This window comes from Mustela erminea, chromosome 3 (genome assembly GCF_009829155.1).
Source record: "Mustela erminea isolate mMusErm1 chromosome 3, mMusErm1.Pri, whole genome shotgun sequence".
Classification (NCBI taxonomy): Eukaryota; Metazoa; Chordata; class Mammalia; order Carnivora; family Mustelidae; genus Mustela; species Mustela erminea.
This window is the reverse complement of record NC_045616.1, coordinates 102585807-102602411: the sequence shown is the minus strand read 5'-3', so window position 1 is coordinate 102602411 and position 16605 is coordinate 102585807. Positions and strand designations below refer to the sequence as shown.

The 16605-nt window shown below is 36.4% G+C and overlaps 2 protein-coding genes across 7 annotated transcripts in view; both read left to right on the top strand.

The window, feature by feature from the left end:
- CREBRF (CREB3 regulatory factor) overlaps window positions 1-16605 on the top strand; it is a 62176-nt gene that overhangs the window by 41605 nt on the left and 3966 nt on the right. For 5 of the 6 annotated variants that reach the window (XM_032334893.1, XM_032334888.1, XM_032334890.1 and 2 more), the window contains one exon: window positions 10477-16161. In XM_032334893.1, the coding sequence (XP_032190784.1) occupies window positions 10477-10592 (116 nt within the window). In that variant the 3' untranslated portion in view covers window positions 10593-16161. Of the gene's footprint in view, window positions 1-10476; window positions 16162-16605 lie in introns of those variants that run through there. The other variant, XM_032334889.1, reaches the window with a different exon arrangement.
- LOC116585497 (elongation factor 1-gamma-like) lies at window positions 1093-2506 on the top strand. The gene has a single exon (XM_032334894.1). The coding sequence runs from the start codon at window positions 1109-1111 to the stop codon at window positions 2420-2422; it is 1314 nt and encodes a 437-aa protein (XP_032190785.1). The 5' UTR covers window positions 1093-1108; the 3' UTR covers window positions 2423-2506.

Here is a 16605-nt window from a genome sequence, read left to right as displayed (position 1 = left end):
ACTCAAATGTTCTTAATTGTAGTTACTCTTCTTTACAAGTTGTTTTGTCTTTTGAGATTTTGCATTCATAAACATGTATTGCTGGTTACCCCAATTTGTTATTTAGACTTCATCACTGCACTTTTTTAATACTTAGGAAAGATGAACTTCTAGCACCTTTAACCTTTTATGGGAAAAATAAAGATCCCTGAGCTGTCAAGCCTGCAATTTATATTTTGGTAGAGGTTCTTACCTAACTGTAATACAGTTCACAGGGTTCTAATAAACTTAATTATCTGTTTTTTCCCTGAATAGGTTATATAATATGAGGAGGAACAGAGGCAGAGTACTATCTGATAGGGAGGGGAGAGGTAGATAATACAGGAGAACTCCAGAGGTTCAAGAGCTTAGTTGCCATAAGAGCAGATTACCTTACAGATGAGTAGCATCCCAAGGACGTTGTAGCATAATACAATCCATGAAAACCCTGAAGCATCATAAAATTGGCTCAGCTGTTTTATGGTTTTTTTTTTTTTAGCAATATTTATTATAGGATTGTCTTTGAAAACTGGTTCTTATGTAGTCATTGTGTAGAGTGGCAAACTTTAGTTACCTGAGAATTTTCTTCATTTTCCCTAGTATGCTGTGTATTGAATCAGATCACTTAAAGGAATTAGAGCTTACTTTTTAATAATTATTTAGTTTCTTACCTGAATTTTAGAGTAACGAACACTATAAATTGTTCTATTTTTTAAAAAATTGTAAATATATTGGAATTTTTTTTTAACATTTCTGTTAGGACAATTTTTCTTACTTCCAGTTACTATAAATTCATTCATCAAAGTTTCTCCAATGCCTACTATATGCCAGGTGTTGGGGAATACAGGGATGAATAATAGAGATTTGATCACTACTCTTAGGAAGCTTGTAGTCTAAAAATGGAAGACAAAAAATAAATGGGAAAAAATAATGATCGTGGCAATTGCTGTGAAGAAATCAAGATGTTTAGATGGAGTAGAGTGAGCAATAGTAGTTTATTTCTGTTAACAGAGAACTTCTTCTCACGGCTACCAAGATGATTGAATTTTCTTTAATAAAAAATAAATACGCTTTTCTCTGCGGAATCACCATGGCGGCTGGGACCCTGTACACATATCCTGAAAACTGGAGGGCCTTCAAGGCCCTCATTGCTGCTCAGTACAGCGGGGCTCAGGTCCGCGTGCTCTCCGCACCACCCCACTTCCACTTTGGCCAAACCAACCGCACCCCTGAATTTCTCCGTAAATTTCCTGCAGGCAAGGTTCCAGCATTTGAGGGTGACGATGGATTTTGTGTATTCGAGAGCAATGCCATTGCCTACTATGTGAGCAATGAGGAGCTGCGGGGAAGTACTCCCGAGGCAGCAGCCCAGGTGGTGCAGTGGGTGAGCTTTGCTGATAGCGACATAGTGCCCCCAGCCAGTACCTGGGTCTTCCCCACCTTGGGCATCATGCACCACAACAAGCAGGCCACAGAGAATGCAAAGGAGGAAGTGAGGCGAATTCTGGGCCTACTGGATGCTCACTTGAAGACGAGGACTTTCCTGGTGGGCAAACGTGTGACACTGGCTGACATCACAGTTGTTTGCACCCTGTTGTGGCTCTATAAACAGGTCCTGGAGCCTTCTTTCCGCCAGGCCTTCCCCAATACCAACCGCTGGTTCCTCACCTGCATTAACCAGCCCCAGTTCCGGGCTGTCTTGGGGGAGGTGAAACTCTGTGAGAAGATGGCCCAGTTCGATGCTAAAAAGTTCGCAGAGAGCCAGCCTAAAAAGGACACCCCACGGAAAGAGAAAGGTTCTCGGGAAGAGAAGCAGAAGCCCCAGGCTGAGCGGAAAGAGGAGAAAAAGGCTGCTGCCCCTGCTCCTGAGGAGGAGATGGATGAATGTGAACAGGCATTGGCTGCTGAGCCCAAGGCCAAGGACCCCTTCGCTCACCTGCCCAAGAGTACCTTTGTGTTGGACGAATTTAAGCGCAAGTACTCCAATGAGGACATACTCTCTGTGGCGCTGCCGTATTTTTGGGAGCATTTTGATAAGGATGGCTGGTCTCTGTGGTACGCTGAGTACCGCTGCCCTGAAGAGCTCACGCAGACCTTCATGAGTTGCAACCTCATCACTGGAATGTTCCAGCGGTTGGACAAACTGAGGAAGAATGCCTTTGCCAGTGTCATCCTCTTTGGAACCAACAACAGCAGCTCCATTTCTGGAGTCTGGGTCTTCCGAGGCCAGGAGCTTGCCTTTCCGCTGAGTCCAGATTGGCAGGTGGACTACGAGTCATATACCTGGCGGAAACTGGATCCTGGCAGCGAGGAGACCCAGACGCTGGTTCGAGAGTACTTTTCCTGGGAGGGGGCCTTCCAGCATGTGGGCAAAACCTTCAATCAGGGCAAGATCTTCAAATGAACATCTCTTGCCGTCGCCTAGTTGCCTGTACCTACCCTTCAGGGAGATGGGGGTCATTAAAGGAAACTGAACATTGAAAAAAAATAAATAAATAAATAAATAAATACACATTGAATGCTTCTATGCACTTCTTAGTAGGTTTCTCATGTCTTTGCAGTTACTAGTTTAGCATTGTGTTCATACTGCATATGAAATATTCTGGTGTTTTTGAAGGGCAATTCAGAATCATTAATAAAATTAGCAATGCATAAAGATTTTGACAAAACAGTTTAACGAATTGACAGCATTCATGTTTGAAGGCCAAAGGAGAAGATTTAAAGGAGAAATCAAGAGCCCGGAAAGGATTGCTTAAGTGTTAGGAAAGGATAAACAGCTGAAATTTATGGGTATTTACTAAGATCCAGTACCTCTCTGTCAAGGTTGGTTAGTTATCTACTTTCACAGCTCTGTGAAGGAGGTATTATTATTATTCTGATTTTACAAATGAGGAATTAGAAACACAGGTATTAAAGTAACTTGACATAAGTTTTACAATCAATAAATGGCCAAACCAGGCATAGAAGTAAGTTCTTTGAGTTCCAGTGTTCACACTGCCCCCACATGCCATCACTTAGGCCTGTCATCTAACACTCATCTGTGTAATATTTGACCTGAGTAGTTCACATTTGGCCTGCTAATCACTTCATCCTGTAGGCTTACTTGAGAATTTCTTTTTCTTGACATTCTTTGTAACATTTGACACTTTTGAGCATTTATCTTAATTATTGAAACATTTTCTTTATTGTAAGGTACCTTAGATCTGTATGCCTTGTTTCCTGTCTTTTTACCAAAAAAGACTAGATTTCTTTGTGGTTCCAGCAATAGCCACTGGTCTAAAAATTAAAATTGTGTTTTAAAAATATAAAAGCTTGTTTATTGTAGTGGTTAAAATCAGAGTATTTGAAATCAGTTTGAGATTTAACTCTTGGCCCTGCCACTTACTACATTAGGACCCTAGGGAAATGACTTGACTTCCCTAACCTCATTTTCTTCATCTGTAAAATATGAACAATGGGTGGATTAAATGGGAAGAGGTATATAAACACTTAGCACCCTGCTAAGCACATAAATTCTCAATACTCAGTTGTTACCATATTACATCTTAACCACTTAGATTTTTTTTTGAGTTCTGTTTCCACCTTGTTCCTGTAATCCATCACTCAAACTTTAGAAAATTAAAGATTTTGTTCATGACAGAGCCAGTTAAGATCATGACCTGGGCCAAATGCAGAGGCTTAACCCACTGAGCAACCCAGGCACCCCTCAGTGATTATTTCTTATCAGTAGTTAATTCTCTTTTGCCAAGCTTTGGGAAATGACTTTATATATATAGTGACTAGGTAAGTTCATAGGATACTAAAATGAATTGAATATGCAGCTATATTTACAGAATGACTTTTTCAAAAGTGGAGTTGTAAATACATACCAAAATAGAGTACATACAAAATGAAACAAAACTAAGGACAGTATATTTATACAAAAAATTAACAGTATGAAACATTAGAAGTCTCTTTTGAACAAAACTATCTTTATATGGAGAATAATCATAGGCAAAGAGTAGTTCCTAAATATCAATACTTTCCTGAACAACCAGTTACTTTTTAGCTCTACGTAGATTATTAATTCAGTACCCAAATAGGAAGTCCTAGTGAATTTGCTTCACTTTTTCTTCAAATGAATTGAGGCTGTTTTAATATCTTATGTATTCTTTCCGTGCATTTCTGTCTTTCATGTTCTTTAAAATCATTTTCAGTTCCTTTATTAGGTAGAGGAAGGAACTCAACTGTACAAGTACAGATTATTTTTATGGAGCACCTGGGTGGCTCAGTGGATTAAGCCTCTGCTTTCGGCTCAGGTCATGATCTCAGGGTCCTGGGATCGAGCCCTGAATCAGGCTCTCTGCTCAGCAGGGAGCCTGCTTCCCCCTCTCTCTCGGCCTGCCTCTCTGCCTACTTATGATCTCTCTCTGTCAAATGAATAAATAATCTTTTTTTAAAAGATTATTTTTATTTTTTTGTTTTTAAATGTAAAGACCTTGTATGTTGATAAGTTTGTATATTCTCCTTACATCTAAAAAGTCAGTTTTATCAGATTCAAAATCCTTGACTTACATTTTCTTGCCTTATTTTAAATGATTTTCTGTTTTTCTTTTGGCATAAAATGTTGCTATTAAAAAGTTAATAATCTACCCCCCACAAAAAAACCTAATAGTCGCCTTACTTTTTTTCTTTATAACTCATTTGCTATTTTTGCCAATGTCAATAGGATTTTTTCTTTTTCTTTCATTCCCAGTAGTTTTAGTAAACTTTGTCTTGGGGTTGTTCATTTTAGTTGATGTTCTCATGTGTACACTGTGCTCTTTGAATAGGTAGTTCAAATCTTTTTAGTATTTGATCTGTTTCCTTGCTGGGTTTTGTTTTGTTTTTTTTAAGCTATGCGTGGACCCCACTGCAGGGCTTGAACTCACGACCCTGAGATCAAAACCTGAGCTGAGATCAAGAGTTGGGTGCTCAACTGACTGACCCACCCAGGCACCCCCCCCCTTGCTTTGTTTTTGTTGTTACTGTTGTTCAGGGACTTAGTATTTGTGGGTGGGATCTTCTTTGCCTGTCTTTAGTATTTTCTGAGGTAAGTTCACTTTTGGTCAATTTTTTTATCTCTTAATTTCTTCAAAGTTCTTTCTCCTTTGTACCCCTCTTTCTCTTAAAAGCATTATTGTTGTGTTTATTTGCTGCTCTTACGTTTCTTTGTTTTTGTCTTTTTTTAATTACTTAAATTCAGTTTAACATGTACTGTATTATTAGTCTCAGGCATAGAATTTAGAGACACAACTGATGCATCAAGTGTCCTCCTTAATGCCCATCACCCACTTAGCCCATCCCCCCACCTGCCTCCCCTCCAGCAACCCTCACTTTGTTTCCTAGAGCTCAGGGTCTCTTATGCTTTGCCTCCCTATCTTCATCTTATTTTATTTTTCTTTTTCCTTTATCTGTTTTTTTTTCTTAAATTCCACATATGAGTTGAAATCATATGGTATTTGTCTTCCTCTGACATTTTGCTTAGCATAATACTCTCAACTTCCATCCACATCATTACAAATGGCAAGAGTTCATTCTTTTTGATGGATAAGTAATATTCCATTGTGTGTGGCGTGTGTGTGTGTGTGCGTGTGTGTGTGTCCACACTACATCTTCTTTATTCATTCATTCTTTTAGTTCATTTTGAAATTCATTGAGTTCTTTCTGAAATAATAGTGGGTTGTAACCATTTGGGATAATAGTGGGATATGGGTGTTTATAGTCATATCTTTCAGGCACACTTGCATTGTAGGAGTCTTCTCCTTTATCTTACAATAACCTGTTCTTAAAGATTTTTTTTTTATCCATTTGAAAGAGAACATGAGCAGGGGGTAGGAGCAGAGGGAGAGACTTCCTGCTGATCCGGGAACCCAATATGGGCTCGATCCCAGGACCATAAGATCATGACCTGAGCCAAAGGCAGATACTTAACTGACTGAGCCCTCCAGGCGCCCCACTTAAAATAACTTTTTATGGGATTTTTTTATCTTAATACATGTAAAACTGTTTTTTCTAAACCTTGAAAAGAAAGTTTAGTTCACGACTGCTTTCCTAACTTCAGATTTTAGAGTCCTCTATTTTCAGTTAATACAAAACTGTGTTTTGTATTCATTTATGAGATGGTCATTCAATCCAGCCTAAGAAAGGGACACAGGAGAAGAGCAGGAAGAAAGTTTACTGTAGAGAAACAAAGTGACCACATACCATAGGGAGCCAAATGGAGGGAACAGTAAGGGTAAGTGTTTAACAAAGCAGATAGGAAGACAGAGAGAGCAAGTGGAAGAAAAACAAAGGAACCTGTGGGCGAGTGCCTTTGGAATTAGCAGTGATGTTCAAAAGCAGAAGGTGTGAGGGGATTTCGCTGGTACATGTGTATGTCCCTAGCCCACAGTCAGGTGGGGGCAAGAAGACCAACCTATGGCAGGGCAGGTGCACATGGCAGCTTGCTTTCTGAAATTTCTTGTTCTGCGCTCCTTTCCCGTTTTATCCTGGGCCATCTCTTTCTTTCATATTTGTTGTTCTGTCTCGCCTAATTTTGATTCTTACAGTCCTGCCTCCTATACTGCAAGGGAGTCCTGGTTGGTCAGTTTTTAGTTCACAGAGCTAAGACTGCTTTAGCCCCTCAACATCTTACTGTTGGCTTCTTACACTCCCCTTTTACTCACTGTTCATTTGGACCAGTCTCTCACAATTTCAGCTGTTTTCTCATGTTGGTCTCCTGTGGGTTCCAGGGAGTAACCTGTTGGCTATGTTTGACTTCTTTTGTTCTCAGGTACATTAATTCCTTTGACTCGTTCTACACCAATATTGGTAATGTTAATGCCATACAGGTCTTGTAGCTGTTGGAAGTTTGTGTCCACCATTTTGAATTTTGGGGTTTGTGGAGGTATGTTTTCACTCGATAATGTTTTCCATGGGTTGATGGTTTCTGTTTAATCTCTCTTTTTAAAATTTATTTGATAGAGATCACAGGTAGGCAGAGAGGTAGGCAGAGAGAGGGAAGAAGGCTCCCTGCTGAGCAGACAGCCTGATGCGGGGCTCAATCCCAGGACCCTGAGATCATGACCTGAGCCGAAGGCAGAAGCTTAACCCTCTGAGCCACCCAGGCACCCCTTAATCTGTTTTTATATGGGGCATTGGGGAGATTAAAGAATCTGTGCTGGCATACAGCAGTCTTTCCAGAACTTCCCTCTGGAGCACTTTACATAAATTGGAGTTTCTTTTTCTTAAAGATTTGGTAGAACACTCTTTGAAACTACCTGGTCCAGTGTGTTTTTATGATTAACTCTTTGAAAACTTTCTCTGTGTCCTCTATGATAATTACAAGCTCTTCTGAAGTCTGTTTGATTAGTTTGTATATTTTTAGAAAATTATCCACTTCCTCCATGACCTCAAATTTATTAAAATTATCTTTTTTAATAGCCTCTGTATCAGTGGCTAGTGCTTCATTTTCATTACTTACTTTATGTCTACTGTTTGTCTTCACTTCTTGAATTGGTTAATTATAGGTCGTTCTACTTTCCCTGCAAAGAACCCGCTCTTGAATTCATCAGTTCTTCTGATTTCTTCAGTAGATGCTTCATTCACTTCTTTTTTATTCTTTGTTGTTCATTGATAATAATAAAAACCTTGGAAATTTCTCCTTAGAGCTGCCTTAGCTATTTGTCATAAATTCTGATATGTCATATTTGTTTTCTAAATAATTTGGAATTTTAAGTTTGATTTATTCTGTGGCCCAAGAATTGAGAGAGATTTAAAATTTTCCAGATGGTAGACATTATCATTTTCTAGTTTTGTTATTAACTTCTCTTTTTTTTTGTGATTCACATTTTTTTAGCTACCTAACATGGTTACATTTATTTACATTTGTTATGTTTATTACAACCTAATTAACCATTCTGTGGACATTTGAAAAGTATATATATTTTCTGTTTTATGTTAAGACTCCATTATATGTTGATTAGGCAATCTTAGTTATGCCTTTTTTTCCCTTTAATTTTTATAGAAGGTATCCATTTACTCTATGTAAAACTGAGAAAGGTCCTTGCTAATGTGTTTCAATTTTTTCTCATATTTTCTGTGGTTTTATTTGAATGATGGAGTGCTTGAATAGGATTCCTTACTGCTAGGTCTTCATTACGGATTATATCTGTCATCATGAAGCATACTTCCTTGGTCTTGTTTATAACTTTTCTCTGAATTCAGTTCTGATACTGCAATCACGAATCCAGATTTCTTATTATTTATATTTCCTTAGTATACCTTTGCCTACCCTTTAATTTTCAGTCTTTCTGAATCACTTTATACTAGATACATCTCTTTTAAAAACATTCAAGTTGGGGCACCTGGGTGGCTCAGTGGGTTAAAGCCTCTGCCTTCGGCTCAGGTCATGATCCCAGGGTCCTGGGATAGAGCCCTGCATGGGGCTCTCTGCTCAGCAGGGAGCCTGCTTCCTCCTCTCTCTCTCTGCCTGCCTCTATGCCTGCTTGGGATCTCTGTCTGTCAAATAAATAAAATCTAAAAAAAAAAAAAAGACTGAAAGGTCCAGCTCTAACATACAAAATCTTGGGTGGTTTCTTTAATGGTAAACTATGAAATCATTCCAAATGTTAGAGAAGAACATTCAGTGCCTGGAGAAATGTTTATAAGTTATTAAGTGAAATGTTTCAGAACACTAGACGGAAAAGTCCCTATTTGTTTAAAATAAATAAATAAATAAATAAATAAATAAATAAAATTCAAGTTAAAATTTAATTTTGATAAGTATAGCATAAAATTCACTTCTGGATTTTTATACATAGCATAAAGTTGGATTTTATTTGTTAGATTGGGAGTTTTTCTTCAATAGGTGAGTTTAGGTCATTTTTTAATTATTAATTAAATTAGTATGTTTGCTTTTAGTTTTGTCATCAAAAGATGTTAGGCTTTGTTGGTACGGCTTTTCCTTCTTATGTTATTCATTGTAAGATCCATTATTATAGTTGCAGTTTTTATGTGTTCTCTGGTAATTTTTAAGCTCTTCATTTTTGACCTGTGAGTTGAATTTTTAACTAAAACGTAACATATATATTTAATATTTTTCCCTTTTCATTTAAGACTTCAATCCTATAAGAAAAGTAGAAATGGTTTATGAACCTCTGCTTATCATTCAGCTAGATTCACCGGTTGTTAATATTTTGCTACATTTGTTTTATTTTTGTCTGTATCTACATGTTTTTATTCCTAAGTATTTGAAGGTAACTTCTGAACAAATTCGTCATCCCTAACTAGTTCAGCATTTGTTTCTCAAGAACAAGGACATTTTCTTACTTGGGAACAATACCAGTATCACACCCAAGTACTTCAACACTATTATAATGTCTGTGTGGATTCCATATTTAAACTTCCCCAGTTGTCTCAATAATGTCCTTTATAGTCTTTTTGTTTGTTTGTTAAGGATCATGCATTGCGTTTATTTATATCTTTTTGCCTTCTTCAATCTAAATCAGTCTACGAGCCCTTTTTTTTTTTCCATGAAAAATTCAGGTAGTTGGTCTTGTAAAATGTCCCAACATCTGGGGTTGTCTGTTTCCTCCTAACTAAATGCAGTTAAATTTTCTTGGCAAGAATCATCATAGGTGATTATCATTTTCATTCCGTCACTCAGGAGGTACATACTATCAAGTTTGCCTCATTATTAATCATGCTGCATTTAATCACATGGTGCAGGGAGTATCAGTACTTTGTTTCTTACAGTATCTTTTGACTTCTTCCTATGAGCAATGACAAGACATTTTTCTGTTTCCCTCGCATTTTAATCATTTATGTTCTCATTATCTTTAAAATATGCTTATACTTTTGTTATTTGACTTACTGATCTGAAGTATCTTTTGACCTTAGCTGTCGAAGATAAGGAAGATGAAAAATTCAAATTACACTATTTCCCACCTTCTCCCCCTTCTTCTCTTCCGCCTTTGTTTATTCATTCACTTTTCTTTAAAATGAAGAAAAGGAAACCTAGAAAACGTACATCAAGTCAGTGTTTTCAGTTGTGTGGATAAAGCCCACCCATGGGATGCACTGAGGCTGGAGCAGTCGGAAGAGACTGGCTTACAGAACGGGGCGGACGTGGTCAGTTGGGGAATGACGCTTGTTGACAGCTCTGGGGTTTGGGTTTGGACTATTGTTTGAACTGTTGCTGCTTGTTATCTACCATGTTTTAAAATGTTGATTAACCATTCTTCATTCCTGGCTTGACCTTTCTAATCTAAAAATTGCAAGCTCTAATCTGGTGAGTAGAATTAATTCTGGGTTGCAGTAGCGAGCTGCTGAGTACTTGGCTGGGACCAGTATCAAGCTGGGGGCCACCCCTGACCCTCAGATCTGCCTACTTCTCACCTTCCTTTCATGCCCTCTCCATTTCTGTGCCTAAGTGTGCTGCCTTTCTTTTTTCCTCAGGTCTCCCAGTTGCTGGGCAAACCTCCGAATTTGTTAACCAAGTGTTAGAGAAGACTGCAGAAGGCAATCCCACTGGAGGCCTTGTAGGACTAAGGATACCAACATCAAAAGTGTAATCAGCCTCATTGGACCACTGGTCAGAAATGTCTGTGTTTGTCACGTTATTCATTGTAAATTTTCATTCTGTTTTGCATGTCAGTTTAGCATTATGTAAACATTTATGATTAGGTTACATTGTTTTAAGAACTAAGTAGCATAAGTGAAGCATGATCCAAAATACTTGATTATTGCATTTTCAGAGCATAAACCATGGTTAAAACTGCTACTGTCATCAGAATCGAAACTCAAACATTTAAGTAAATGTTTAGATACAGATTGCAAAAATCTGTTAAAGTAAAACGTTTGGGAGGAGTGAAGACATTAGTAAAAGCCAAATATTGTGGCAGGTTTATGCTCTGAACCACACAAAAAAATTGAGGAAGCATTTTTTTAAACAGTCGGTTTAGATTGTTTTTAGAATTATTCCTTTTGTTCTAATTTTCCACAAACATTAATCTCACTTGTACATGGCACAACCCAGCACTCACGCCCATGTGCCATATTAGAAGTTCATTTTCTGAGCTCAATATGGTATATATAAATATATATAAATATATATATAATGTCTGTGCAAGTAAGAAAAAAAGCATATTCTTTGTGCCTTGTATTTTGGGGAAACTATAAAACTGGTAATATTTTGTATGATGAAAACCCTAATGAGGAAACACAAGATATATAGATGGAAAAATTATGGGGTTTAAATGTTTTTTTTTTGTTCCAACTCTTTTTCAAATTTTTTGAATGTATATAGGACTATGTTGAAATGTAGATATATGCCACAGAGTCTGTGTATTGTATAAAAAACAAAACAAAAAACAAACAAAAAAAAAGATGGCTCTAGAAAACTCATATTTCGGTACTTGACCGGAAGAAGACAAATACTTGCACATTATTGCGATTGTTTTATTTTTTGTACCAAAGACAAATGCAACTGATATGGCAAACTGCCAGTCTAAGTAAAGTTTTGCACAGCTTACATGATACTGTATGAATGTATGAAAAAAAGGAGAAAAAAAAAAAGAAAAATGAAAAGGTCAGGGTTAGGGATCTTACTGAACTGTGAATTTTATTTCTGTTTGGGTCCAATTATCTACAGAAGGAGCATCCACACACACAAATATTATTTTGCTGTTCCTGTAGTTCGCTTCCATAGTAGATAAGTTGGTGGCCATTTAGATGTCTGTAAGTCTTTTTATTTCTGCACTTAATTGTAGGAAATTTTAATATATTTCATTTTAGTAAGCTATTGGTAAAATAGTTTTTGACCTTGAAAATTAAAAAGTTTATTTAGCTTATTGTAGTATACTTCCACCAAACAACCAAAATACAGATTATTTTTATTGTATTATGTATATATATATATGTAAAGAAAGAAAAAAGCTAAAAATATCTAATTCTTTAGTTGCCACTTTTCCAATTGATGTATTATTGTGCATGTAATATTTTCAAAGATCAACACAAGCTTAAAACAAAAACAAAAACGATTTATAGATTTTTATATTTTTGTACAGGTATTTTCAAACTAGCTTCTTCAAACTTACATGTGACTTATTCTTCTTCTATAGTTTCTAGAACTGAGAAATATTAACACATTTAGTTTTTAGGTGCTCTTTTTTGCTCACATAAAACAGCTTCATTAGTCAGTGTTTTAACTGTGTTAAAGCTTTACCTCTGATGAGAAATTTCTTGTGTCAAGGCAGCATTATAAACCTTCCCCACAGATCTTCCCATTCTGTCTCTCTTACTGTTTGATCCTCAAATCTTGTGTTTTGAACTCTGAAAACTGGTGGCTTAAAAACTATACTTTAAAAAAGATCCTACCTAGCCAGAAAAAAAATACCAAAAATTTCAGACCTAGCTGCTGGGAAATTACCTGTTTCTCCAACTGTTTCTCCATTACCCCCTGGAGAATTTATTCTTTAATTATATTTTGTCTTTATAGTGTGTTTCCTTTTCTTCTACTTTATCCCTTCTCCCCCCACGCCCCTACTTGTAAGCCGTAGCATATGAAGCTATAGCTTATAGTTTGATTCTAAAACACAGTAACAACTGAACAATGTTGCTTATATGCTTCTTTGCCATCATGAAAAGGAAACTTCTAGAAGGATTGTCTTAACACCTTAGCTGAACTGTGATGCACAAGATTTTCCTGTGTGCTTGGTGGAAATGTACCTGGTTAGTGCATTCATGCTGAACAGATGATAAGCTCAGAGCTAATGGTTTAAAAGAATGTAAGCTCGTTGTTTAAAGTTTTTCCTTTTTAGATGGGAGAAGGCAAAGCACAGGCTTATAAATTGGAAGTATATGAAGTTTTGACAGAGTGTGTTTAGTAAATTGAGACATGTTCCAAAATGTGGCAGTTTTGCAATCAGGTGGAAATCACTTCATGATAGAGATTCAGCTGATGAGGTTTATAAAATTGCCCCTTTCTAGCTGCTCTGTTAGGAATTCTGGTTTTTGATACTTTTTTCCTGTCTGCAAACCAGAATTTGATTTTTTGGTCTTGCATTTCAAAAAAAAAAAAAAAAAAGACTTTGAATCTGTTTAGTAGATTCCATATCCTTGCATTTCAGTGTTTTATATGTACTACTTAAGTTAAATAGTTAAAAGCTTTTAAATAGTTGAGCTTTTTAATGTTGACACTTTATTTTGTACCTATTTATATATGTATGTATATCTTAGAAAAGCACTTTGTTAAAAAAAAATTGCATTTTATATGATTCCTGCCATTTGCTGCTAAATCTGGGCTGGTCAGAATGCTGCAGCGATACTTGATCTAAATAAAAACCTGGCAGTAAAATGTAGAGTGAAAGTTAAATCCTCTTGCTGTTTTAACTTTATCATAAAGATGACATAGGCAAGCTGTGCAGCTTTACATTTTAACCAGGGGACTCTGTGGCATTTAAAACCGTCTAGAAATGGTTGTACTTTAATGCCAGTAATAATCTGCTTCCTCTATTGTCATTAAAATATATACGTTTAGTGTATCACACAAACAAATCTTATAAGGGTAACGTAAAAACCCCAACAATTGTACATGTTCTGTTTTTGAAAATTGTGGCATGTATTTTTGGGTGAAGATCATTAGAGAAGAGCTCTCTAAAGGTTTTCTGTGTTCATACATGGTATACAGATAGCTCATAATGAAGTCCAGAATCTTACTTTAAGTGAAGGCATTGTGAATTCACCTCAAATAAACCCATTGTTCCAAAAGCAGTCATAAACTTTGACTCTAGTACTACTATGATTGAAAAAAAAAATACAAAAAACGTTCTTCCTCATTTCAGATACACTGGATTCTTTATAGAGTTTGTCTCCATATGAAAGCATGCTGTCCAGTTGTTCTTGTTAAGATCTTGTCTGAGTTTTGAATTGGGTGCCACACTTTTTCAGTCAATATGATTGCTTGTTCTACTGTACCATGTATGATTCTTGTCCTTTCCTATATCCTTCATGACAGATTATGATGTGGCTTTATATTGTGCCTTACTTGTACATTTAAACTTAACGTCTTCATTCCCTTCCACTTCCTATACCGTTCACTTTGACCTTTTTGGTAAGAGAATCAGAGCAATTATAAAAACATCATGAAGGATTTCAGATGGGTATGGTTTCCAATTCCCTCTCTTTATAGTTATTTTATATTTGTATGAAAGACCAGTTTTGAATGGTCTTTAAACCAGAGAGGGAAAGACTAGCAGTCATTTCACTACATCCCTTGTTTCTGACTTTCATGAATTTGTCCGACATCTTCTTTCTAATGCTTGACTTGATTTGCTTCTTAGCAATAGTCTGCATTTAAAGAAAGGTGTGTTCAGTCCATCAGCTTGAAATTGACTATTTCATCTTTCCAGAATTTTTTAGGAGAAGAATACCCGTTTTGTTTGTTTTATAAAACAGATGACAAGTCTCTTTAAAAGAAACAGAAGTACAGTACTTTTGAAATACAATGCTGTTAGTTTGGATTTCTTTTTATATATATAATATTCATACAGTTATCTGATGTTTGCCTTCATTAATAAAGCTGTTAGTTTATTCACCAAAATTTCAAGAATGGATGTGCTTTTCTTTATTCCATACATTTAAAAATATTTTAGCTGCTAAGATTTAGTTAACTTTCTAAGAAACAAATTCAAGTTGCCTTCAGCAGGAATTAACAAAAGCTTATGTTCCCTTTCTTTATATAGTCTTCCTACAATTCTGTTCAAGTATTTTCTAATTAATTATGTAAGAGAATGTTAGCATCTCTCCAAATCTTGAAACTTGAATTTTGAGAATGCATTGAATTATGCTTTCAGTGTTAAAGTAAAAGGTTTCAATTATCCTTCTAGTGAAGTCTATTGTGGAATACCATTTCCCATGGAACTGAGGCCATTTCCACAACTTTGCACAGAACTGCAGTCTTGTTCTTCCCTTGGATCATGACAAGTCTCACACAGTGCCGTAATACTTGTGGATTCTTTTGTAATCTTTGTAATCTTAATAAGGGCATTATGAGAAGATGACTCCATGTTTTTTTAATATTTCAAACACATTGGGATGTAACAATGAATGTCAACTGTAGGAATGGTTGTTTCGTTTTAAGGAATAAGTATGTTGGGGAAAGATGATGAAAATGTACTACTGACAGTTTTACACTTCCATAGGCAAGTGGGATTATGTGTTGAAGCATAATCCTCGTGCTTAGTAAACTGACCGAAAATTGTAGAAATTACACCTAGGAACTGAATTATGCCAAATTGCCATTTTTCTTTAGGAAAGAGAGGTTAGGATGTAATAGTGAGGGAGTAGAACCTTAAAACTACTTCCAAATAATATTCTGGAATTGAAGACTTGGTGACTAGTGAAGAACATCAGAGTTGGGTATTTCAGTGTGCCAAGTGTGGGTGAACTAGATTTGCCTCTTTCATAACAATGTAAACACAATGGTGTAGTTAATTAAATTCTGGGCGGATGGGAGCGGGACTGATTACTGTGTCTTGCCCTTCGCCGTGTGTTTTTTTCGGAACCAAATAACAGAAATATGTATGTGTGTACTGTATCTGCCTTTCCACCACATTTTTATGACACTGTATTCCACTGCCTGCTTTTTTTTTTTTTCTTTTTACCTTCTTTCCCTAGGATTTGTCCTATAACTTAGCATTTGTGATTAACAATGATACTAGGGCTGACCGCACATAAGAAGTCACAAGAGAAGAGCGGAAGGGCAAGAATTCAGAGCATTTGTTCATACAATGTGGCAACCTCTTTTGCATAGTGGCGTAGGATCCTGTTTGTAATGCTATCATAAATATTCTGTAGTTTTGTTTCCCCATTCCCCAACTGGAGCTATGAAACTTTTTATTGGATTCAGTCTTGTCTTTTGTCTAGAAAGAATTTTATCTTGTTGACGCATGAGCTGTTTAAAAATTATTCTATTAAATGTTGGTTAATAGTTGTGCAGTTTTTCTTTTCAGAAGAAAAGGCAATTCAAATGTTGCCTTTGTTTTCTGTCACCTTCCAACCCCTCAGCACTTCTAGTCAGATACAGATTCATCAGTGTATGCAACATCCTTTGTAATTTAAAATAAAAAAAGATGAAAAGGTTTTGAATTGTTTGCCTCATGTTTTCGCCCTTTCTCTGTTGCTTTTCTGTCGCTTACCAAGGTAACCATCTGCTTTTCTGCAAGATAATCACTGCAAAGAAATTCCAGACTAAAGACAGCCATGAGCTGTGGCTTGTGGTGCCCCTCTCCTGGTGTAAGGCATAAAGAACTAACATTCTGGATACTTTGGGCTGATTTTTCAGTACTCTAGTGAAATGTAGCTATTATGGAGAATTACTTATTGATGAAAACATTTGCATTCTTCATAGTTTGGAGCACAGTTTAGTTTACACATATTTTTTCCTCTTTGATTCTTTGGGTAAGCAAGGGAGATAAACTGTTTTGCGTCTCTCCTCATTTGTATGTGTTTAATAATTCATAGTAAGTCTCTGAGATAGGCTGGGCATATACACAGTCTTTTTTTTTTTCTTCTTCAAGATTTTAT